The sequence below is a fragment of the Cyprinodon tularosa genome, unplaced genomic scaffold (assembly GCF_016077235.1).
Source record: "Cyprinodon tularosa strain WSP-4 unplaced genomic scaffold, ASM1607723v1 ctg410, whole genome shotgun sequence".
In the NCBI taxonomy this organism is placed as follows: Eukaryota; Metazoa; Chordata; class Actinopteri; order Cyprinodontiformes; family Cyprinodontidae; genus Cyprinodon; species Cyprinodon tularosa.
The window spans coordinates 126,852-152,962 of NW_024039131.1; the positions used below are offsets into that span (position 1 = coordinate 126,852).

Consider the following 26,111-nt stretch of genomic DNA (forward strand, 5'->3'; position numbering starts at 1 on the left):
CACAGCAGAGTGTAACTCGTGCAAACAGAGTATAGTAATGTGAAACGTGTGTGTTTCATATGGTAACAAAGTGTGGTTTTTAAACAGAAGTGTATAGTTTTTACAAGAGTGTTTAATTATGCAAAGGATCTGTAGTGTTTTGCTAATTGGGTGTGTGGTTGTGCTAATTGTGTGTAGTGTTTTGTCAGAATTCTGACTTTAAAATCAGAATTCTGACTTTTTTTCCCATGTTAAATTGAAATAAAATTTAAAAGTCAGTTAACTTTATTTTTTTTTCCAGTGGCCCTAATCCTCTTCTGTACACACATAAAACATATTAACTATAGAAAGTATTAAAAATCCTAACAAGAAAAACCTAAAATCTATAAACACAAATAGTCTGATTTCCTTTTAGTTATTTTATTTTCCTTTTAGAAAGATATACTTTTTATTTTAACCTTTATTTTACCAGGAAGTCCCTTGAGATAAAATCTCTTTTTCGAGGGAGACCTGGCCAAGAGGCAGCAGTACAGTAAGACCTATAAAAACACAGGACAACATAAAATCTATATAAAGAAATAATGGCTATTTGATATTAGCTTTAAATTACAAATTCATGAAGCATTTTTTCTGTGGCAAAAAGGGAAGAGCCAAATTTAAAACAATCATTTGCTTTTATTTTCTGTCGTGATTAACTAAAATAAATTTTAAAACAAAAAAGAGGTCTGCTTATTTTCCCTGGGAGCAGATGTGATCAGCTGCTTGTTTCGTTAAGGCGCCATTGTTGCTTAAACAAGAATAAAATGTCTTCCGAGCCTCAATCAGTCCTGATTTCATCCACAGATGTAGAAAGCAGGTGTCAGAACAAGAAGATGTTACAGAAGAAACACAAAAGGTTTGGAAATGGATCCCAAGCTGGTGAGGTTCACTTTTACTGGATGTTACTAATCAGATTAACCTGTTCTAGTTTCTATTTAAACTGCTTGGTCCCAGCCATCAGTGCCAGATTATTTGAGCCATAGGTGAGAGTTCTCTGGTGTACCCAGTGTTTTTATTCTGATCCTGACTAGTTTCATTTCTGATCTGTTTGTCTGACCTGTATACAGACTTCCATTGGATTCTGCCTGCTAATGACCTTGGATCTGTCTCCCAATCCCGGCTTGGATTTCCCTTTGGTACCTCTTCTTATCTCTGATCTCCTGGCCTGGACTTCTGCTTACTCATCGACACCGTCACTAACCTGTGTTTCCTGCTCTACAGAGATTCCAGCCATCCTGTCTAAGCTGACAAGATGCAGAATTTAATAAACGTTTTCATGACTCCCTTCGGTCTGTCTGCCTGAATTCTTGGTCCAACGTTCTGAGTCTTGACAGTGATATTGTTTTTGCTGTCTGCCGTGTATTTAGCAGCTGTTTTAGTTTATTTGTCTGGGTTGCTGTATTATTGGATAGGTCCCCTTGGGTTCTGTGTTAGATTTTAGTATCATCATCTTCCATTCAGCTGGCTTTTTTTTAAACTTTATTGTTTGCATTACATTACATTCTCCTCATCAATAAATTGTTAATTTCTCCATGTTGCTTTGTTTGGTCATCAGTTGAGATCAACAGATCATTCAGCCACCTCCACCTGCCAGCGCCTCTCACCTGTTATTTACAGTGTTAAATGGTTCACCTGGATCAGAACAGGTGGAGTCAGTCAGTTCAGCCTGCTGGGTTCCAGGAGAATCATGTTTTCAGTAGACTAACAGAACAGCTGTGATTTTGTGGTTTTATGCAGCCTGCTGTTTAAAAACAGGACAATGACGTCACTACCACGTAGGGTGGGTAACGTCTCAGTATCTTCGCGGGTTTCACTCCCTTGCTATCAGACAGATTAACTGCTGATCTTATATTTCGTTGTTCATTGAATGACTGAATTTATTTTGAAAGGATTCTCCGGAAGCTGCGTCTGCTCCCAGCTGAGTATTTTAAATGCCCCCCCTCCCCTCCTGCGCCCAGTGACGTCTGTTAATGACTGGCAGCCTCCCAGTGATCTCCCCCCTCCCCTCCCCTCTGCCTCCTGGACATCCTCGCTGACGGTCCCGGCTTTCCGGGCTCTCTTAACCGGCTTCACCTGCTCCCTGCTCGGCCTGCAGGGCCGCGAACAGCCACTGGAGCCGCTCACTGGATGCTGAGCCTCCGCCGAGCCGGTGAAGCAGAACCGAGCCTCCCGGAGCCCCAGTACTGGACCAACGCGGTTCTTCTCTCATCATTTCTTCCAATGTCACGAGCAAGGAGATCCATCTAAGGACGTCATCAGCCCACATCCGGTGCAGGATGGACTAAACCGATTCCTCCGAGTCCATCTGAAGCACACCGGCACCGGAGTGCTGGAAGTGGAAGGGCTGCATCTTACTGGTGATACTGGGAGGATAAAACAAACATTCGGGATCTGTGGTTGACAGCCGGTCACTGGACCGGAACCCGCGCGGACAGAGCCGCTGTGGGAAGGAGGAGGCAGAGGCGGCAGCAGCGTGGGGGAACCGAACCGACAACCTGGGGGGGTGGGGGGAATGGGGTCCGAAGAGGATGAGAGGATGGGTCTGCTGTTTGGACTCCTGTGGCTGTTCGGCAGCTTCCTGCAGGGCGCGCAGAGCCAGGGCGTCTACGGTAAGAACCAGAAACCAGAACAAGAACCAGAACCCAAACAAGAACTAGAAACAGAACCAAGAACCAGATCTAGAACCTGAACCCAAACCAGAACTACAACTAGAACCAAAACCCAAACCAGGACTAGAACTAGAACCAGAACCCAGAACAAGAACCCAAACAAGAACTAGAACCAGAACCCAAACCAGAACTAGAACCAGAACCCGAACTAGAACCCAAACCAGAACCAGGAATAGAACCAGAACCCAAACCAGAACCAGAACTAGAACTAGAACCAGAACTAGTGCTAGAACCAGAACCTAAAACCAAAACCAGAACCCAGAACAAGAACCAGAACCCAAACAAGAACTAGAACCCGAAACAGAACTCAAACCAGAACCAGAAGTAGAACTGGAACCAGAACCCAAACCAGAACCAGAATTAGAACTAGAACCAGAATTAGAGCTAGAACCAGAACCTAAAACCAGAACCCAAACCAGGACCAGAACTAGAACCAGAACCCAAACCAGAACTAGAACCAGAACCCGAACTAGAACCCAAACCAGAACCAGGAATAGAACCAGAACCCAAACCAGAACCCAAACCAGAACCAGAACTAGAACTAGAACCAGAACTAGTGCTAGAACCAGAACCTAAAACTAAAACCAGAACCCAGAACAAGAACCAGAACCCAAACAAAAACTAGAACTAGAACCCGAAACAGAACCAGAATTAGAACTAGAACCAGAATTAGAGCTAGAACCAGAACCTAAAACCAGAACCCAAACCAGAACTAGAACCAGAACCCAAACCAGGACTAGAACTAGCACCCAAACCAGAACCAGAGTTAGAACCTAAACGAGAACCCAAACCAGAACGCAATCCAGAACTAGAACCAGAACCCAAACCAGGACTAGAACTAGCACCCAAACCAGAACCAGAGTTGGAACCTAAACCAGAACCCAAACCAGAACTAGAACCCAAACCAGAACCAGAACTAGAACCAGAACCCAAACCAGAACTAGAACCAGAACCACAACCCAAACCAGAACTAGAACCAGAACTCGAACTAGAACCCAAACCAGAACCAGGACTAGAACCAGAACCCAAACCAGAATCAGAACTAGAACCAGAACTAGAGCTAGAACCAGAACCTAAAACCAGAACCTAAACCAGAACTAGAACCAGAATTAGAATCATAACTAGAACTAGAACCAGAACTAGAACCCAAACCATAACTAGGACCAGAACCCAAACCAGAACTAGAACCAGAATTAGAATCATAACTAGAACTAGAACCAGAACTAGAACCCAAACCATAACTAGGACCAGAACCCAAACCAGAACTAGAACCAGGACCCAAACCAGGACTAGAACTAGCACCCAAACCAGAGCCAGAGTTAGAACCTAAACCAGAACCCAAACCAGAACCAGAACTAGAACCCAAACCAGAACTAGAACCAGAACCCAAACCAGAACTAGAACTAGAACCAGAACCACAACCCAAACCAGAACCACAACCCAAACCAGAACTAGAACCAGAACTCGAACTAGAACCCAAACCAGAACTAGGACTAGAACCAGAACCCAAACCAGAATCAGAACTAGAACCAGAACCTAAAACCAGAACCTAAACCAGAACTAGAACCAGAATTAGAATCATAACTAGAACCAGAACTAGAACCCAAACCATAACTAGGACCAGAACCCGAACCAGAACTAGAACCAGGACCCAAACCAAAACTAGAATCCAAACAGAACCGGAACTAGAACCAGAACCAGAACTATAACCAGAACTAGGACCAGAACTAGAACCAGTACTAGAACCCAAACCAGAACCAGAACCCAAATGAGAACTAGAACTAGAACCCAAACCAGAACCAGAATTAGAACTAAAACCAGAACTAGAATAAGAATTAGAAGCAGAACTACAACCAGAACTAGAACTAGAACATGATGCTGGGCAGAGCAAAGGAACGTCTACATCAGCGGTCCCCAACCTTTTTTGCACCACGGGCCGCTATATGTCAGACAATATTTTCACGGACCGGCCGGTGGGGGGTGGGTGGATACGATCAAGTAAGATGATACGATTGGCGTAAAATCAAATACAAACGGCATAAAAATAAATCAACATGCCGGTCCCATCTAGGCGTAATCGGAGACAATGACACATGAAGTGTGCTCCTGATGTCCAGTCTGCTCCATAGCTTTGTTTTGGTCGCTGTAACCGCAGAAAATCCCGCTTCACAAAGATAGGATGTTATAGATAGGATGAATCTTGAACTGAATCAACCTGTGTCAAGAGGCACAGATGCACCGACTGATGTAATTGGGAGAGAATACTGCAATTTTTTATATTTTTCAAAATAAAACATCACTCAGACTCTGATCGTCGATAACTTATATATTATATATATATATATATATTTTATTATTTTTTTTTTTCTGTGCGGCCCGGTACCAAATGACCGCTGGTCTACATGTTGCGGTTAGAGCAGAGGAACGCCTACATGATGGTGGATAGAGCGGAGGAACGTCTACATGGTGGCGGATAGAGCAGAGGAAGGTCTACATGATGGCTGGTAGGTCAGAAGAACGTCTACATGGCGGTTAGAGCAGAGACATATACATGATGGCGGGTAGAGCAGAGGAATGTCTACATGTTGGCTGGTAGGTCAGAGGAACGTCTACATGATGGCTGGTAGGGCAAAGGAACGTCTATATGATGGTGGCTAGAGCGGAGCAACGTCTACATAATGGCGGTTAGAGCAGAGGAACGTCTACATGGCGGTTAGAGCAGAGACATATACATGATGGCGGGTAGAGCAGAGGAATGTCTACATGTTGGCTGGTAGGTCAGAGGAACGTCTACATGATGGCTGGTAGGGCAAAGGAACGTCTATATGATGGTGGCTAGAGCGGAGCAACGTCTACATAATGGCGGTTAGAGCAGAGGAACGTCTACATGATGGCGATGAGGGCAGATGAACGTCTACATGTTGGCGGTTAGAGTGGAGGGACGTCTGCATTATGGCAGTTAGAACAGATGAACGTCTACATGATTGTGGTTAGAACAGATGAACAACTACTTGATGGCGGTTAGAGCAGAGTATGGTCTACATGAGGGCAGTTAAAACAGGAACGTCTACATGATGGCGGTTTGAGAAGAGGAACATCTACATGATGGGGGTTAGAGCGGAGGGATGTGTACATTATGGCAGTGAGAACGTAATTGTGGTAAGAGCAGAAGAACGTCTACATGATGGCACTTAGAGCAGAGGGACGTCCACATGATGACAGTTAGAGCGGAGGAATGTCTACATGATGGAAGTTAAAAGAGGAACGTCTACCTGATGGCCGTTAGAGCAGATGAGCGCCTACATTATGGAGGTTAAAACAGGAACGTCTACATGATGGTGGCTAGAGCGGAGGAACGTCTACATTATGGAGGTTAAAACAGGAACGTCTACATGATGGTGGCTAGAGCGGAGGAACGTCTACATTATGGAGGTTAAAACAGGAACGTCTACATGATGGTGGCTAGAGCGGAGGAACGTCTACATTATGGAGGTTAAAACAGGAACGTCTACATGATGGTGGCTAGAGCGGAGGAACGTCTACATTATGGAGGTTAAAACAGGAACGTCTACATGATGGTGGCTAGAGCGGAGGAACGTCTACATTATGGAGGTTAAAACAGGAACGTCTACATGATGGTGGCTAGAGCGGAGGAACGTCTACATTATGGAGGTTAAAACAGGAACGTCTACATGATGGTGGCTAGAGCGGAGGAACGTCTACATGATGGAGGTTAAAACAGGAACGTCTACATGATGGTGGCTAGAGCGGAGGAACGTCTACATGATGGAGGTTAAAACAGGAACGTCTACATGATGGTGGCTAGAGCGGAGGAACGTCTACATTATGGAGGTTAAAACAGGAACGTCTACATGATGGTGGCTAGAGCGGAGGAACGTCTACATTATGGAGGTTAAAACAGGAACGTCTACATGATGGTGGCTAGAGCGGAGGAACGTCTACATTATGGAGGTTAAAACAGGAACGTCTACATGATGGTGGCTAGAGCGGAGGAACGTCTACATTATGGAGGTTAAAACAGGAACGTCTACATGATGGTGGCTAGAGCGGAGGAACGTCTACATGATGGAGGTTAAAACAGAAACGTCTACATGATGGTGGCTAGAGCGGAGGAACGTCTACATGGTGGCGGATAGAGCAGAGGAAGGTCTACATGATGGCTGGTAGGTCAGAAGAACGTCTACATGGCGGTTAGAGCAGAGACATATACATGATGGCGGGTAGAGCAGAGGAATGTCTACATGTTGGCTGGTAGGTCAGAGGAACGTCTACATGATGGCTGGTAGGGCAAAGGAACGTCTATATGATGGTGGCTAGAGCGGAGCAACGTCTACATAATGGCGGTTAGAGCAGAGGAACGTCTACATGATGGCGATGAGGGCAGATGAACGTCTACATGTTGGCGGTTAGAGTGGAGGGACGTCTGCATTATGGCAGTTAGAACAGATGAACGTCTACATGATTGTGGTTAGAACAGATGAACAACTACTTGATGGCGGTTAGAGCAGAGTATGGTCTACATGAGGGCAGTTAAAACAGGAACGTCTACATGATGGCGGTTTGAGAAGAGGAACGTCTACATGATGGGGGTTAGAGCGGAGGGATGTGTACATTATGGCAGTGAGAACGTAATTGTGGTAAGAGCAGAAGAACGTCTACATGATGGCACTTAGAGCAAAGGGACGTCCACATGATGGCAGTTAGAGCGGAGGAATGTCTACATGATGGAAGTTAAAAGAGGAACGTCTACATGATGGCTCGTAGGGCAAAGGAACGTCTATATGATGGTGGCTAGAGCGGAGGAACGTCTACATGATGGAGGTTAAAACAGGAACGTCTACATGATGGTGGCTAGAGCGGAGGAACGTCTACATTATGGAGGTTAAAACAGGAACGTCTACATGATGGTGGCTAGAGCGGAGGAACGTCTACATGATGGAGGTTAAAACAGAAACGTCTACATGATGGTGGCTAGAGCGGAGGAACGTCTACATTATGGAGGTTAAAACAGGAACGTCTACATGATGGTGGCTAGAGCGGAGGAACGTCTACATTATGGAGGTTAAAACAGGAACGTCTACATGATGGTGGCTAGAGCGGAGGAACGTCTACATTATGGAGGTTAAAACAGGAACGTCTACATGATGGTGGCTAGAGCGGAGGAACGTCTACATTATGGAGGTTAAAACAGGAACGTCTACATTATGGCGAATGGAGCAGAGTTAAAATGGATTCTGAGATGATTCTCAGGTTTAGTCCCATGATGGCTTCATAAACACGGTCCTCCAGCTTCACTGTTTTCATTTCCTGACAAATTTATATCCAGCGGTAAAAAGAAAACGATGACCATGGAACGCTGCAGACCAGAGGACGGTGGTCATCATCGACCTTCATCACATCGACTATGTGATGTGTTGAAGCTTCAGCCTGTGGAACACGGTTTGATGGATGTACAGTATTAAACAAATGGGAGATCAATAAAAAGGAGCAGCTGAAGGCAGCCAGCTGACAGCTCTGCTCATTTTCTACTGTAGACTGCAGGCTCAAAGCCCACCGTAGAAATACGACAGTCAGAGCTGCCTCTGTGGGAACATTTCCCTGCATTCCTGCTTCCCCACCTTCGGTCCGTCCGGCTCTAGATCTGCAGCTTTCGTCCTAAAGATAAGCGGAGTTCAGACATGTCGGAAATGACTCTGGTTAACAGAAGAAAGTAAATATTTGAACATTTTAATGTTAAAAAATCTGTAGACAAACTAATGTAGGAATTCACTGAAGCAGCAGATAACTTTCATCTTTTAAATCTCTATAAATCTGTTTCTATCAGAGGTCTTTGAACCCAAAGCAGACGGTCTCTGAGTTTAAGGTTTTTCTTTCCGGTCGATTGAAAGGCCAGATGTTGACGGCTGGTTCTGCCATCCCTCAGCGTCCATCTGTCAGCAGCAGCATCCCGGCAGCGGGAGGGCGGCCGCCCACGTCATGGCCGACCTCTTGGAGGGTCCACATGTGAGATTAAGGTCACTTTATCACATCAAACATTTCAACCAATGAAGAAGAAAATGTTTCCCGCCTGATCCGGGCTGACCTTTGAACCCGGTCCGCTGCGTTCTGCTCTCCCTCAGAGGAGCTGTAATCCTATCTGGGACAGATTGGAGCTGTTATGTAACCTTCAGCTGCTCTGCGTTCCTTTAGCTTCCTACTATCTGCTGAGTCATGTTAAAACAAACCGGGCTCTCCATCAGAACCGGGCTAACAGCCGGAGTGGGGGGATTAGGATGGAACATCTGGATATTAGTGATATATTTAGAAAGAGAGTCACTCTGATTCATGGATTCCTGTGTGGATAGGAAGTAAGGGTTAAGGTTATTTATTATGGGAGCGGATACAGGGATGGACTCAAAGATTTATGAAAATCCTCCACTATACCTTCAATAGTGAACTGAACTAAACAATCCAAGATCAGAATCAAACCTCCAGGATGACAGCGCAGGTTGTTGTTAAACAGCTTTCACTGGTGCTGGTTATGATGCATATCGTTCACCAGGACCAGTCGCCTTCTCAGGAGCTCCATCCAGGTCTCATGCTGAGCTTCTCCCAGCCTACTTTCTCCAGACGAACCAGCAGAACATCTCCTTCTGAGCCGTGGAACAGTTCCTGTCCTGCACATCCTGAGGAATTCCAAAAAATTTTCAAAAACAATCCACTGGACTTTGTTTCTCAGTGTGAAGACGTTTCTCTTCCCATCCAGGAAGCTTTTTCAATTCAAAATGTGAAATAGTTTTGAGTTCCAGGTTTTATACAGCAGCCCAAAAAGCCTTGTTTTTGTTTAGAAAACATGCAAATTGAAACAGACGAACGGGTCCACCCCTTTGGAATGGGGGTCGTTTGTGTTCTTTGTTAGCCCGCAATGCCCCTTACCTGTCTATGTCTCTGAAAGGGGGTCGATAGGGGGGATTATTGGCCTGGCTGAATAGGTGAGGTCTTCTGTTCCCCTGTAAAGGGTTTAGGGTTGCGATAATAGCGAGAAGGAATCAAAGCCTGGAACTCAACGCTATTTCTGACATTTTTGAATTGAAAAGCTTCCTGGATGGAAAGAGAAATGTCTTCAAACTTGGAAAGTCTAGTGGATTGTTTTTGAACATTTTTTGGAATGACTATGACCTGGATGACTGAGAACATTCACCAATATCCGGGGAATACTGAATGTGATTAAAGTCAGTGAGCAGGAATTCTTGTGCAAATGATCGACTGTAGCAAAGGAACTGTTTCCATGTTTATGAGTCAAAGATGATGAAAGATAAACCATGACGATGTTCACAGTGGGTCTGACTGTATGCTCTACAGGCTTGAGTGATTGGTACCCATGCATTAAATACCTGAATGAATGGAGAATATTTGTAATACTATGCTGTTGGTCGCCCTGCAGACCTCATGCTGACCTACTGAACCATCTCCTCCTCTCTGTGTTTGTGTCGCCATTCACAGCATCCCCCACCGTGCGGATCGTGCACGCAGGTCAGGCCTGTAACGTGGAGGAGGAGCAGTACAGTGAGAGGGTTTACACCATCCGAGAGGGAGAGACACTGGAACTGCAGTGCCTGGTCACCGGACACCCCCGCCCTCAGGTAAGCATGGTCTGATTGTGGGTCTGGGTCGGTACCAGACTGGGACCGGTCCACAGGGGGCATCAGTGGATCACGCTCAGACTAGGGCTGCAACTAACCATTATTAATCTGTCTACAAATGTTTTAAGTAATCGATTAATAATTGGGTAGCCAAAGGTTCCTTACAGAAGGCTTTTTATAAAATGAAACCAGGACAAACTAAAACTATTCCACCTGAGGAGTTCTGGATAGAGCAGATTGACAGGCGAAAACATTAAAGCTACAGTGTGTAATAATTACAGGGATATACAGTCAGAAATGTAATATATTATACATAACTATGTTATTTATCATCATCTACGAGCTCAGCCTCTTAACCTTAATATTTGCGTTGCCTTAGAATTCGTTATTTATAATTACATAGGAGCGGGTCTCGCAGCCATGGAGGCAGACATCTTTGCGCTACGGCAGCGCAGAGCCAACAAACTAGCGATTGCGAGATCGCCCATTACGCTCGAAAGTAACTACGGCAAGTTGAGAGAGATGAACTGAGACGGTACTGAACACACAGACTAATGAAATACTATCTGTAAAATTATCTATGTAAACAAACCTCATCACTTGAGAAGGTAGGTGATGCGGACGTCGTGGAAGACATTTTGTCCCGTAACGCTCGCCGTACTGTTGGGGGGGAGATGTTCATGTTGCTGCGGTCTGCAGTCTGGACGTTAGATGTCGCTGAAAATTACACACTGTAGCTTTAAATGCAAAATATTTATACATTTTTTTTTGCAATCTTGGTATAATTCCTGCTCTAAGTGTGTCACTCTGTCAGCTAAAGGCATGTTTTACGGTCTCTAAAATCACGATTAATCTAATTAATTGTTCAAGCCTTAGTTAAGACCTAAAATAGAGCAACATTTAGAGGGATTCTGGTTCCTTTGGTGGTTGATCATGACCAGAGGAACTCATGAGTCTAATCGACTGCTTCTCACCTGTAGTCTGTTTCATGAAACAGGTTTACTAAAAACTCCACTTTATCTAAACCTCTGTTTCTGTTGCCATAGTAACACCTTCCTAGAGCTAATCTGGTCAGCAGCAGGTTTCCTTCAGTAAACTCAGTTTCCTCTGTCTCTGCTCTCCTTACAGCCAATCACACTGTTTTAGTTCCAGATTTAGTCTGATTTTTCTCATAGTTTTCTGCATAAAAAAAATAAAGCCATAGGACGCATTAGGTTTTAAAAACAAACATTGCATGTCCGTACGAGGATCTTATTAAAGAATGGTCGGCATTAATTCACAGAGAATTAAATATTTATAGGGAGAGGATTCTCCAACTACATGACAAGATAGGAGATTACTGCTTTTTGGTTTGTTTAATATGAGTGAGATGCGGATCATTTTATTTTTATTTAGTTATATTTACATTACATTAAGAACTTCTGAAATAGTTTTCAGATTACACATAAATGAATTCATTAATTTCCCGGAGGAAAAGGAATTATTTTAAGGTTAGGATTAGGATTCACTCGATGATAACAACCTACTGAGCCTACTGGCAAAATCTGAAGCTATTCTATGGGACTGATAGCCGCTAATAACGGCCATTTGTTGGGATGATAACATCCGAAGCACGGCTGCAAACAGCCACTCAGTATTTACTGTTTGAAAAAAGACAGAATCAACATGAAGAGGAACCCATGAGACGATGAACAGGTTCTATCTATTAGAATGTTTCTAGACCTCATCCTCACCTGCTGACAGAAGAATTTCCCTAAATAGATCCAATCATCCACTACCATTAAAGAAGTAATCCAGTAATGTTATCTATTGTTGTGGTCACAACAGGTTATGGCAAGCAGTTTGATATTAATTAGCTTTACTAAACATGCATTCCTGATATCTGAAAAAAAAAATAGTTATTTGTCTAAATTATAATTTTGAACAAAATGACATTCTTCCCATCTAGAATAAACATTCTGGATGTCTAGAAATTATTTTCAGATCTCCTGGTCAGCATTTGTATTATTCTAGCTATGAAAAATGTTTTTCAGGTATCATAAATACATTTTCAGTCAAGCTGACATTTTTAGATATATAAAACTTCATTCTTACTACTATAATTTAGTGTTTTTTTATTTTCTGAAATTCAGTTTCTGCTGCAAAAATGTAATTTAGAAAATCTATTATTACAGTTCAGTCTAGCAGTGTGATTCTGATGAGGAAGAATCTTATTATACTGATCTACAAATTGAACAACAGAGAGGCAAGTGCTTTTAATAAATGTTAAAGCGGCCTGCCATAGAGCATTTCATAGAAACTTACTCATTAACTCGAACAACAATCTTCACCTTCACCATCTTCTTTCTCTGTTTTTAAACACATTGTTCAGTTGTCATTAAAATCTGAGCCCCAGTGAGCCCCAGGGCAGCTGTGGCTACAATGTAGCTTGCCACCATCAGTGTGTGAGTGTGTGTGTGAATGGGTGAATGAATGTGGTGTAAAGCGCTTTGGTCAAGTCTCCTAACTTGAATAAAGGCGCTATATAAGTACATGCCATTTACCATTTTACCATCTCTAGTTTCTACTTCCTGTTGCCTGTTGTCATGGTGACTCGTTGAATCCGGGCTTCGCTGATAATGGCTTTTTAAAGTCGTTACGCACGTGCTAAACTCTGAGCAGATCTACTTGGAGATGGCTGAACAAGATGATATCAGCCGTTGAGAAACCCTAAAACTCAGAGTTCCCGACTTTAGGCCAGATCAATTTAGAGTTGAGGATTTGAATCTGAGTTTGAAATGGATCCCAGAAAGGCCTTTGGGTACTATGAAAGAAAAAACTATTAGACTATCAACATTTGATTGAACCAGCGTTCATTGGACTGCCTATAAGGAAAGGAAGAAAGGAAGTTTTTCTGTATTGATGTAAAGCGTTAATCTGGGTATCGCTGGAGCTCAAAACTCCAGGTTTGCTTCTGTTTTAGGTGGTAGGGCTTCATTTGGTTCAGGTTTATGGTCTGCTTAATCAGAGTCTTCTGTCCCATACAATGGTTTTAGTTCATCGGATTCCATTTCTCAGAGACAATCTAACGCTTAGAAATGCAGCAACAGTAGCTGTTAGCTTGTTATGTAACAGACCTGTTTTTATTGGATTGACCTGCTGTCTAACTTTCTGCAAAGCCTCGGTAATGATGATACCGACTGGTTTTAGCCCTCCTGACCAGTAAGAGGCGTCCTCATGCCAGCCTGCCCTCTGTTCATACTGCTTGTGAGCTGGTTCATAGTCCACCAGCAGAAGCTGTCCTGCAGCAGCAGCCTCGGTGCTCCTTCTGAGACCCTTCAATGAATAGCCTGACTGACTTTCTAAAGCCTGGTTGACATTGTACAGCCTGACTGGCGTTCTAAAGCCTGGTTGACATTCTAAAGCCTGACTGGCGTTCTAAAGCCTGGTTAACATTCTAAAGCCTGACTGAAATTCTAAAACCTGGTTAACATTCTAAAGCCTGGCTGATGTTCTAAAGCCTGACTGACGTTCTGACAGACATTCTAAAGCCTGACTGGTGTTCTAAAGCCTGGTTAACATTCTAAAGCCTGACTGAGGTTCTAAAGCCTGGTAAACATTCTAAAGCCTGACTGGTGTTCTAAAGCCTGACTGACGTTCTGACAGACATTCTAAAGCCTGACTGGTGTTCTAAAGCCTGGTTAACATTCTAAAGCCTGACTGAGGTTCTAAAGCCTGGTAAACATTCTAAAGCCTGACTGGTGTTCTAAAGCCTGACTGGTGTTCTAAAGCCTGACTGGTGTTCTAAAGCCTGGCTAAAATTCTAAAGCCTGACTGAGGTTCTAAAGCCTGGTTAACATTCTAAAGCCTGACTGGTGTTCTAAAGCCTGGTTAACATTCTAAAGCCTGGCTGATGTTCTAAAACCTGGTTAACATTCTAAAGCCTGACTGATGTTCTAAAGCCTGGTTAACATTCTAAAGCCTGACTGACGTTCTAAAGCCTGGTTAACATTCTAAAGCCTGGCTGATGTTCTAAAACCTGGTTAACATTCTAAAGCCTGACTGATGTTCTAAAGCCTGGTTAACATTATAAAGCCTGACTGACGTTCTAAAGCCTGGTTAACATTCTAAAGCCTGACTGGTGTTCTAAAGCCTGGTTATCATTCTAAAGCCTGACTGGTGTTCTAAAGCCTGGTTAACATTCTAAAGCCTGACTGATGTTCTAAAGCCTGACTGGTGTTCTAAAGCCTGGTTAACATTCTAAAGCCTGGCTGGTGTTCTAAAGCCTGACTGGTGTTCTAAAGCCTGACTGGTGTTCTAAAGCCTGGCTAACATTCTAAAGCCTGACTGAGGTTCTAAAGCCTGACTGGTGTTCTAAAGCCTGGTTAACATTCTAAAGCCTGACTGACGTTCTAAAGCCTGGTTAACATTCTAAAGCCTGACTGGCGTTCTAAAGCCTGACTGGTGTTCTAAAGCCTGGTTAACATTCTAAAGCCTGGCTGATGTTCTAAAACCTTGTTAACATTCTAAAGCCTGACTGGCGTTCTAAAGCCTGGTTAACATTCTAAAGCCTGACTGACGTTCTAAAACCTGGTTAACATTCTAAAGCCTGGCTGATGTTCTAATGCCTGACTGACGTTCTGACAGACATTCTAAAGCCTGACTGGTGTTCTAAAGCCTGGTTAACATTCTAAAGCCTGACTGAGGTTCTAAAGCCTGGTTAACATTCTAAAGCCTGACTGGTGTTCTAAAGCCTGACTGGTGTTCTAAAGCCTGGTTAACATTCTAAAGCCTGACTGACGTTCTAAAGCCTGGTTAACATTCTAAAGCCTGACTGACGTTCTAAAGCCTGGTTAACATTCTAAAGCCTGACTGACATTCTAAAGCCTGGTTAACATTCTAAAGCCTGGCTGATGTTCTAAAACCTGGTTAACATTCTAAAGCCTGACTGATGTTCTAAAGCCTGGTTAACATTCTAAAGCCTGACTGATGTTCTAAAGCCTGGTTAACATTCTAAAGCCTGACTGGTGTTCTAAAGCCTGGTTATCATTCTAAAGCCTGACTGATGTTCTAAAGCCTGGTTAACATATTAAAGCCTGGTTGGCATTCTAAAGCCTGATTAACATTCTAAAGCCTGACTGACGTTCTAAAGCCTGGTTAACATTCTAAAGCCTGACTGGCGTTCTAAAGCCTGACTGGTGTTCTAAAGCCTGGTTAACATTCTAAAGCCTGGCTGATGTTCTAAAACCTTGTTAACATTCTAAAGCCTGACTGGCGTTCTAAAGCCTGGTTAACATTCTAAAGCCTGACTGACGTTCTAAAACCTGGTTAACATTCTAAAGCCTGACTGACGTTCTAAAGCCTGGTTAACATTCTAAAGCCTGGCTGATGTTCTAAAACCTTGTTAACATTCTAAAGCCTGACTGGCGTTCTAAAGCCTGGTTAACATTCTAAAGCCTGACTGACGTTCTAAAACCTGGTTAACATTCTAAAGCCTGGCTGATGTTCTAAAGCCTGACTGACGTTCTGACAGACATTCTAAAGCCTGACTGGTGTTCTAAAGCCTGGTTAACATTCTAAAGCCTGACTGAGGTTCTAAAGCCTGGTTAACATTCTAAAGCCTGACTGGTGTTCTAAAGCCTGACTGGTGTTCTAAAGCCTGGTTAACATTCTAAAGCCTGACTGACGTTCTAAAGCCTGGTTAACATTCTAAAGCCTGACTGACGTTCTAAAGCCTGGTTAACATTCTAAAGCCTGACTGACGTTCTAAAGCCTGGTTAACATTCTAAAGCCTGGCTGATGTTCTAAAACCTGGTTAACATTCTAAAGCCTGACTGATGTTCTAAAGCCTGGTTAACATTCTAAAGCCTGACTGACGTTCTAAAACCTGGTTAACATTCTAAAGCCTGACTGATGTTCTAAAGCCTGGTTAACATTCTAAAGCCTGACTGGTGTTCTAAAGCCTGGTTATCATTCTAAAGCCTGACTGATGTTCTAAAGCCTGGTTAACATTCTAAAGCCTGACTGACGTTCTAAAGCCTGGTTAACATTCTAAAGCCTGGCTGATGTTCTAAAGCCTGGTTAACATTCTAAAGCCTGGCTGGCGTTCTAAAGCCTGGTTAACATTCTAAAGCCTGACTGACGTTCTAAAGCCTGGTTAACATTCTAAAGCCTGGCTGATGTTCTAAAGCCTGACTGACGTTCTGACAGGCATTCTAAAGCCTGACTGAAGTACTAAAGTCTGGCTGATGTTCTAAAGCCTGACTGACTTTCTTCCTCGTTTAGTTTAGTGTAGTCCTGTTGGTCTGAAATCCTTTAGATTGTAACCTGAAGTAAATATTAATGTATTTTGGACTCATCAACAATTAATCAACAGCTATTTATATTCCAGTATTTTAAGACTTTTATTTCCAGCCTGGATGTTCTGTGGATGTATTGTTAATGAAAAGTCGTAGCTCTGGCCTTTATTGAGGAACCATTTTCATGCCGTCAGTAAATAAAGACCTGCTGATGATTGACAGCTGCAGGGATCCTTTACAAACGGTGGCAGATATCAGCTGGTTTCCTTTTCCATCCTTTTCTTCTAAACAGATCTGGTTGGAGCTAAATTTGGTTCTCTGTGTTCGCCCTGTTAGACATGTCCTGATAAATCATGGAGTTGGCCTGTTGCTGCTTCTCTTCCACAGCTGTCCTTTTCTCTCCGGAGTCCCAGTCTAATAACCGACACACTAACGCCTTCAACTAGCCCTTTATTTTCAGCTGAACTGACATCTCTGCCAAAGCGTGTTAAAGAGATTTTGCTGCCCTGACGAATCCTTCATCTTTAGAGGGTGACAGGAGCTCTTATTAAAAGGTTTTTGATTTTAGCTATGTAAGGTCCAATGTCTTCAAGTCTTGTATGATTTTCTTAAAATAACACTTGGTTCCATGACCTCAGATATAACTTTATTTATTTCTACCCAGCCTCCTTTCTTTAATCCAGTGATATCCGGTCTAGGCCGGGGCTCTTAGATTCCTGACCTCATGGTTCTTTTTCTACCAAAAAAAAATAATTGGAAGGTTTTATTCATTTCCATAATGTTTCATTATGTCAAGCATAAAACCACAATGAAGAGAAGACGCTCCATTGGCCATAGCAGACAATATAGCCGCCATCTTGGGGAGGTCGTCCACCCTGCTTGGCTAAACAGCAGAAGACACCTCAGCTCTGTGCAGCTTGTTGTTTAAATCAACCAGGTATGAGAGATAACTTTTAAGAAGTAAAATGATCATCTTAATCTTTGCATTTTAGAATATTAATGTTTGGAAATGGAGCAACCATGACCCCTGCATTGGATGCACCATGGACAGATAGCTGAAGGGGCTCGCCGCTATAAAACCAGACCTTGTTGCACACCTCAAAGGATCAAATGTAAAGAGAATCAGTTCCTGAAGCTGTTGGATTTTAGCAGATGTAAATCGATCTAATGGTTAATGCTATATTACAGTACGTCATCTGCATAACGTTGCTTCAGAAAGTTTCGGGTGAATGAATTTCACAGACTGTCCTCTATCAACACAGAGCAGATGAGATATCCGAGCTGTAAAGAGGAACTTTCTGGGTCGATGTCAGCCATCATGTTGGGGGGCGTGGCCTGAGGCCCATAAGCCATCATCAGCGTGAGAGGCTTTAACCAGCTAGGGGGGATCAGAGAGCAGCAGCTCAGGTAGCTGAGGACAGGAACCAGGTGATCCGAGCTGGAGAACCAGAACCAGAACCGTTCCCTCCAACATCAGCAGGATGGTTTTCCTTGGAGGAGTTAGAGCAGCAGGCTGTCGGTTATGTTGCTGTGGGCTCCCTGATTAATGAGGCTGAACAGAACTCCTGCTGGGATGTTGGTTCTGCTGTAATCTGTCATGTAAACCCGGTGGGGTTAACCATGGCCCACTTATCCAGGTAGCAGATGTGTTCTCCTGCTTCCTGCTGGTTCCAGGTCAGCTGTGGCTCTTAAAGCTCTGCTTTATGGACCGCTGTGGTTTTCACTCAGCCGGGACAAAGCGGTGTGTCAGGATGAGCACAGGCCTCCCACAGGTCATGCATGTTAGCTTAGCTGTGCCCTGATCACTGCGTTAACACCTGGTAAAACATTACTGAGTCTTAGTACAGCTGAGTTCCCCTCAGCGGCTCTACGGGGGGGGGGGGTCTCTAAAGCTGCAGGATTGGATCCGGTTGGCTGCATTTCATTGGATGAACTGGCTGGTTCATCATCTATGAGGTCACCGTTGTTATTAATTGGTTCTTTTTCAATTAGGTCTGTTGAATAGTTGTAGAACTGAGCTGAATAGATGCGTCTTTAGGTCTTTCGAATCTAAAAGTTAAGATTAGTTTTCATAGGTGGGTTTTCTCACCTGTTTGATGAACCGTTTTATTCCTTTCTCTTCTGAATAGAAAAGAATCAAAGGGAGTTTCGACTCTTCAATCCCATTTAGATGATGGTACAATAACAAAGCTCTGTTTTACTGGAGCAGGATGGGTCAGAATGGGATCCAGTAGAACCAGGAACCTTCAGGAGTTTCCTGTTAATAGAAAGTCTGGCAGTTATTTCTATTCACTTGAGTTTATTTCTATAGCACCAATTCACAACATGTCATCTCAAGGCACTTTACAATCCTACCAAATCTGTTGGAGTGAAACCTGTAGATTGAGAGTGAAGTGCTCTATTAGTAACATGAGGAACAATCAGATCTCTGATATCAGATGGAGCTTGGCCATTTAAGGCTTTATATGTGAGAAGGAGGATTTTATATGATCTCTCTTTTAATTAGTTCTGACATCAGAGGTTCTTTAGAGAGTTTTAGAAAACATCCAACATTATAAAGACTGAAAAAACCCAGCTGTCGGGTCATGGAGGTGGTTCTGGTCCAGTCTACAGCAGGATCAGGTTCTAGAACAGTCTCCAAGCTTTAAATATCTCCCACAGCTGACAGGATGAGGAGTAGAGTATCGATAAGAGGAGGCTCTGGAGGACCTACAGATATCTTCAAGATCAAAACGTCTAAACTCTTTGGCCACTGGAGCTGTTTTTAAAGACCTGCAGCTAGAAATGAACCAGAGGTGGTTCTACAGAGTATGAACCCAGAGAGCTGAGATCCTGCATCATTAGAATGAGGCGTCTGCAGCGCCTGCAGGCTGCTGAGGAGCTCCTGCATCATTAGAATGAGATGTCTGCAGCGCCTGCAGACTGCTGAGGAGCTCCTGCATCATTAGAATGAGATGTCTGCAGCGCCTGCAGACTGCTGAGGAGCTTCTGCATCATTAGAATGAGATGTCTGCAGCGCCTGCAGACTGCTGAGGAGCTGCTGCATCATTAGAATGAGATGTCTGCAGCGCCTGCAGACTGCTGAGGAGCTCCTGCATCATTAGAATGAAGCGTCTTCATCGCCTGCTGGCTGCTGAGGAGCTCCTGCATCATTAGAATGAGATGTCTGCAGCGCCTGCAGACTGCTGAGGAGCTTCTGCATCATTAGAATGAGATGTCTGCAGCGCCTGCAGACTGCTGAGGAGCTGCTGCATCATTAGAATGAGATGTCTGCAGCGCCTGCAGACTGCTGAGGAGCTGCTGCATCATTAGAATGAGATGTCTGCAGCGCCTGCAGACTGCTGAGGAGCTGCTGCATCATTAGAATGAGATGTCTGCAGCGCCTGCAGACTGCTGAGGAGCTCCTGCATCATTAGAATGAGGCGTCTGCAGAGCCTGCTGGCTGCTGAAGAGCTCCTGCATCATTAGAATGAGATGTCTGCAGCGCCTGCAGACTGCTGAGGAGCTCCTGCATCATTAGAATGAGATGTCTGCAGCGCCTGCAGACTGCTGAGGAGCTTCTGCATCATTAGAATGAGATGTCTGCAGCGCCTGCAGACTGCTGAGGAGCTGCTGCATCATTAGAATGAGATGTCTGCAGCGCCTGCAGACTGCTGAGGAGCTCCTGCATCATTAGAATGAGGCGTCTGCAGAGCCTGCTGGCTGCTGAAGAGCTCCTGCATCATTAGAATGAGATGTCTGCAGCGCCTGCAGACTGCTGAGGAGCTGCTGCATCATTAGAATGAGATGTCTGCAGCGCCTGCAGACTGCTGAGGAGCTCCTGCATCATTAGAACAAGGTGAGGCGTCTGCAGCGCCTGCAGACTGCTGAGGAGCTCCTGCATCATTAGAATGAGGCGTCTGCAGAGCCTGCTGGCTGCTGAAGAGCTCCTGCATCATTAGAACAAGGTGAGGTGTCTGCAGCGCCTGCTGGCTGCTGAAGAGCTCCTGCATCATTAGAACAAGGCGTCTGCAGCGCCTGCTGGCTGCTGAAGAGCTCCTGCATCATTAGAACAAGGCGTCTGCAGCTCCTGCTGCCTGCTGAGGAGCTCCTGCATCATTAGAATGAGATGTCTACAGCGCCTGCAGACTGCTGAGGAGCTCCTGCATCATTAGAACAAGGCGTCTGCAGCTCCTGCTGCCTGCTGAGGAGCTGCTGCATCATTAGAATGAGATGTCTGCAGCGCCTGCAGACTGCTGAGGAGCTGCTGCATCATTAGAATGAGATGTCTGCAGCGCCTGCAGACTGCTGAGGAGCTGCTGCATCATTAGAATGAGATGTCTGCAGCGCCTGCAGACTGCTGAGGAGCTCCTGCATCATTAGAATGAGATGTCTGCAGCGCCTGCAGACTGCTGAGGAGCTCCTGCATCATTAGAATGAGATGTCTGCAGCGCCTGCAGACTGCTGAGGAGCTCCTGCATCATTAGAATGAGGCGTCTGCAGAGCCTGCTGGCTGCTGAGGAGCTCCTGCATCAATAGAATGAGATGTCTGCAGCGCCTGCAGACTGCTGAGGAGCTCCTGCATCATTAGAATGAGATGTCTGCAGCGCCTGCTGGCTGCTGAAGAGCTCCTGCATCATTAGGACGAGGCGTCTGCAGCACCTGCTGGCTGCTGATGAGCTCCTGCATCATTAGAATGAGGCGTCTGCAGCGCCTGCTGGCTGCTGAGGAGCTCCTGCATCATTAGAAGGAGGCATCTGCAGCGCCTGCTGGCTGCTGAGGAGCTCCTGCATCATTAGAAGGAGGCATCTGCAGCGCCTGCTGGCTGCTGAGGAGCTCCTGCGTCATTAGAAGGAGGCATCTGCAGCGCCTGCTGGCTGCTGAGGAGCTCCTGCGTCATTAGAAGGAGGCATCTGCAGCGCCTGCTGGCTGCTGAGGAGCTCCTGCGTCATTAGAAGGAGGCATCTGCAGCGCCTGCTGGCTGCTGAGGAGCTCCTGCGTCATTAGAAGGAGGCATCTGCAGCGCCTGCTGGCTGCTGAGGAGCTCCTGCGTCATTAGAAGGAGGCATCTGCAGCGCCTGCTGGCTGCTGAGGAGCTCTTGCATCATTTCTCCATACGTCTTCTATGTCTAGGTGACGACAAACTGCCATAAGGACTTCAGCCATGACAGAAGTTAGGATACTTATATTGTTCCACCTGAGCAGCGGCTCTCTCCTCCATAGTCATCATGGGGCTCCTTGGCTCCGCCTCCCTGATTGGCTGCTCTCTGACAAGGTTCCTCTCTGTTGTGCTGCTGTGTAAAGGTTGTGATCCCTCTCTGCTCTGTTTGGTAGATCCGTTGGACCAAGACAGCAGGTGGAGCCTCCGACCGTCCAGGAAGTTCCACGCTGGACAGTGGCACTCTGAGAATCGACAACATCAGACGCCACCAGGGGGGGCGCTATTACTGCAAGGCTGAGAACGGGCTGGGGTTCCCCGCCATTCGCTCCATTCGGGTGGACGTCTACTGTAAGCTAAGCGCCTCTCTACTGGCCCATGTTTCATGCTAGGCCGCCATAAAGCAAAGATTTACACTTCCTGAGTCTGTCTGCTCAGGAAACTTAAACTGCTGGGTTCAGTGGAAATGGATTCAGGATTCTCTTTCCTGTTTTAGATACCGTGTTGATTTGGTCCATAAATAAACTGAACTGGATTACTGCAACCTTCCAGAATGATTCCCTCTTTCTCCAACAGACTTGGACAAACCTGTGATAACGGTGCATCAGAGCGACGACGAACCAAAGGAGCAGTTCTACTTCGAGCGGACAGTCTTCCTCCGTTGTGTAGCCAGCTCCAACCCTCCGGTGGTCTACACCTGGACCAGAGACCGGGAGGTGATCGCTGAAGGCTCTGATTCAGGGGTGGAAATTTACAAACCGTTTTTCACACAGGTGAGGACTCAGGATTACACCACGCATGCTGGGAACAGATTAACATCACAGGAAATGAGGAGCAGACTTTTCTTCAGTGGTAGAACAGACGTCAGGTTTAATCTGATCTTTCTGCTCCCAGTTTGCTCTGATCATCACTAAATATCATTATCCCTTCAGGTTGAAGAAATCCTTAAGTATTTCACCCTCTAATGAGGAAGATGTGGGATAACAGAAGTTTTGTGGGTGGTTTCTAACCAGATCATTTAAAACCTGGTTTGGCTGTTTTTAAGGATGCTGTTCAGCGTCCTGCTCTCTCTCACCGTCTCACAGCCTGATTTTAATGCAGCTCACTTTTAGACACTCCAGCATATCTGACCCTCTGCTGCCTACATCTGGAGCTGAGCTAACTTCTACCCTGAGTAGGAGCATCTACACTGAAGCGGGTTGTCATTGTCACACAGTGTCACCCAGGGTGCGTTTCCTGATCTAAAAAGCTTGGTTCCGCTGATAAACAAATGAAGAGAAGATCTTCACAGAGTCACAAATTCTACATTTCCAGCATGTTATCATTTTGGTCTATTTGGACGTCACTGCGATTAACACAGGGTTCAGTGTTGCCAACTCAGCGACTTTGTCGCTATATTTAGCGACTTTTCAGACCCCTCCAGCAACTATTTTTCAAAAAAGCGACTAGCGACAAATCTGGCAACTTTTTACGGTGTCACTGGCAGCTTTTGGAGACTCTTACGTGAAAGCATGTATCGTTCCTACTCTGCCGTGGGGCGCCTCCCCCATCCCAACCCCGTTCTCCCGCAGGAGTCCCTCTCAGCGCTGCAGTCAGAGCCGCAGGATGTTTACCCTCAGCGTCCAGACTGCAAATGAAGCGCGCATGCGCCGGGATTGACGGCGCAAATTGATCACGCGGTGCCGCTCCGCCCTGATCACATTCAAGGCGCGAGCGAGCGGGATGTAACTGTAAAATGTAATTTGGTCTAAAATAAATAACTGAATTTGAAATATTTCATCTTAAATAAATAACAGCATTTGATACACACAGCCAAAGTCAGTCACTTAATCACCTTGTCCATTTTGTCTTTCTGTGACAACATTATTTCTCCCACAGCATCAATAACATGCACATCACTTCCTGTGGCAAATTATGCAAATTAGGCGTTACGTCATTTAGCGACTTCTAGTGACTTTTAGCACAGCCAATAGCTACTTTCCTTACTGAGGAGTTGGCATCACTTACAGGGTTACCTTCCCATTATACAAATGACCAACGAGGGTCATATTCCCTCTGAGACTCTGCTGGTCCTGAGAGGCACTGATATCCACATTTACACTGTAGGTAAAATGAGGGAATTGGGTTATAGAGATAATGTACCTTACAGGCTCCTCAGTGAAGGATTTCTGAGGAGAACGTTTCTAATAGACTCCAGACGGTGAGCTGAGGAGCAGCGCTAACGGCTACTGATGCTACGTTTCATTTATCTCTGTAGCTTAAGTGGAATCTGAAACATAAACAACCAATTTTCCAGTTTTTCAGATGAGAAATCTGAATGGCTATGCCAATTACTGCTAGCGGCCGAAGCTAAACATGGAGAACTTTCACCCATGACAGCTTTGCGTCTTAATAAGGGTGAACATTTTTCTGAAAACAACCTGAATGTTGTGTGTTTCTTTAAACCTGTCCTGCTTATAGAAGAAGAGGCTATAAACCTTAGTTTATCTTAAAGGGCATTTAGCTTAAGTATTATATATGTAAATGTGTAGATATGTAGAGGGTCTACAGTAGAGGAGTTCTAATCAGGGTCAGACTGTCACCTTTCAGCATTTCCAACATCATTTAACAATCAAAGGTTACGACTGCAGCTTTAAAGGTCACCTTACTGAGTAGCTCTGACATGAAACCTGGAAACGCAAACGAAGAGTGGCTCTTTATTCATCAACCCGTCTCACAGGAGCACGAGGAATATTTTCACAGTGAAGATTCGATTTGTTTTCCAGGGCGAGACGAAGATCTTGAAGCTGAAAAATCTCCGCCTGCAGGACTACGCTGACTACACCTGCATCGCCTCGGTCAGGAGGGCCTGTGGCATCAGAGACAGAAGCAGCCACTTCATTCTGAACAACAGGACAGGTAAAACCAGACTCAGCAGAGGACACCCTTTGGTGGCACTCAGTCATTCCGTAAAGGGCAGCTGTCCTCCATAAATGCAATATCTACAGACGGCTCATAGGGAACCACAGCGAGCTCATGATCATACAGTAGCAGCCTTTCAAAATGGCTTCTCCTTGTCAAACGCCAGCCGAATGGAAGCAGACTCCCCTGCAACTCCCAGCAAAATGCGCTCCAACTTCCAGCCACCGGAGTGACGACCTTTCACTGAATTACAGGGTCTGACCAGAAGATTGTGCTTCACTTTAGATCTTAATGTCCACAAATCATTACAGAAAGAATATTTTAGTATAAAGATGGATGTTTAAAAAGGAATTGTAGGAGACCAGCCAATGATCAGCCAACCACCAGCCAAGGACCAGCCAATGACCCTTCAAGGAAAGTGGGGAAATTTTGAATGGCTACTAGTGTAGACTGAGGTTGCTGCCATCTTGTGACCAAAGATAGGATCAACATCGGATGAATGAGCTCAGTTACGTTTACACCGGGCGCGACAGAAGCAGCGAGTTTACATGCAAAGTCAATGGTTGACGTGCGTCAAGGCGCAGCAAAAGGTCCCGCAGCGCGTTTTGAGCAGCAGGCGCAGCGCGTCGGCCGCGTTTAAGCATCTGACGCGCGTGACGCGCCGCTCGAGATGGAAAAATGTAACTTTTGCTGCTCGACGCGCCGCATCAACCAATCAGTGACGCTGATCTGGGAGCTGGCAGGGAGAGAGACACAGCGCTGATGATACAGAGCGCTGTGATCACTCCTCTGAAACAGTGTATTGACGCATAAATTAACTTAAAATGCAGAAACCTGCAGACAGAATATGTTCACTTGTATTATCCTGCTGCCTGCAGTTTAGATTATTTAGATGAAAAACACCTACCAGCCGCCGCGGTGAACCGCGAGGAGGCGACCCGGCCAGAGGCTGCTGTTGAATGGGATTCTTACTGACAGCGCCGCTGGTATGTGGGGGTCTGAGCGGCTCCGACAGAACTAATATTGGAAGGCAGGATGGTAATCTGGATGAACTGACTGCAATGATGAAGTTTTCAGGTGGATTTTCCCACTTAAAAACATATTAAAACTACTTTATTCCCACTGATCACAGCAAATATAGCTGCAAGGCAAAGAAAGGATAGAGTAGCTCCGCCCAACTCGCGTCAGACACACTTTTGCACCGCAGCAGACGCGATTTTGCTGCTCCTGCTGCGTCCGGTGTGAACGCAGCATTAGACAGCAGCTGGGTCTGTAGCAGTTTGCAGGGAGCGTCTTCTTGATTTTTATCTTAGCAATAACTGTTACAGATGCTGCCTGCTGATGGAAGAGGAGTAGACCTCCATCTGTATCCTGGGGTGTCAACTCTCACTCACTGGGTGTGAGACTCATGCATCTCAGTGTCTTCACACTCTCACTCCGTATCCCCAATTTTTCATGCTAAAAA

General features: G+C 45.1%; 1 protein-coding gene across 2 annotated transcripts in view; it reads left to right on the forward strand.

Annotated features, from left to right (window-relative positions):
* Positions 1-2,003: 2,003 nt before the first annotated feature.
* LOC119792151 (MAM domain-containing glycosylphosphatidylinositol anchor protein 2-like) overlaps positions 2,004-26,111 on the forward strand; it is a 45,026-nt gene continuing 20,918 nt past the window's right edge. For both annotated transcript variants that reach the window (XM_038298644.1, XM_038298645.1), the window contains exons 1-5: positions 2,004-2,627; positions 10,191-10,330; positions 21,922-22,096; positions 22,322-22,518; positions 24,511-24,643. In XM_038298644.1, coding sequence (XP_038154572.1) covers positions 2,531-2,627; positions 10,191-10,330; positions 21,922-22,096; positions 22,322-22,518; positions 24,511-24,643 — 742 coding nt within the window. In that variant the 5' untranslated portion in view covers positions 2,004-2,530. The remainder of the gene's footprint in view (positions 2,628-10,190; positions 10,331-21,921; positions 22,097-22,321; positions 22,519-24,510; positions 24,644-26,111) is intronic.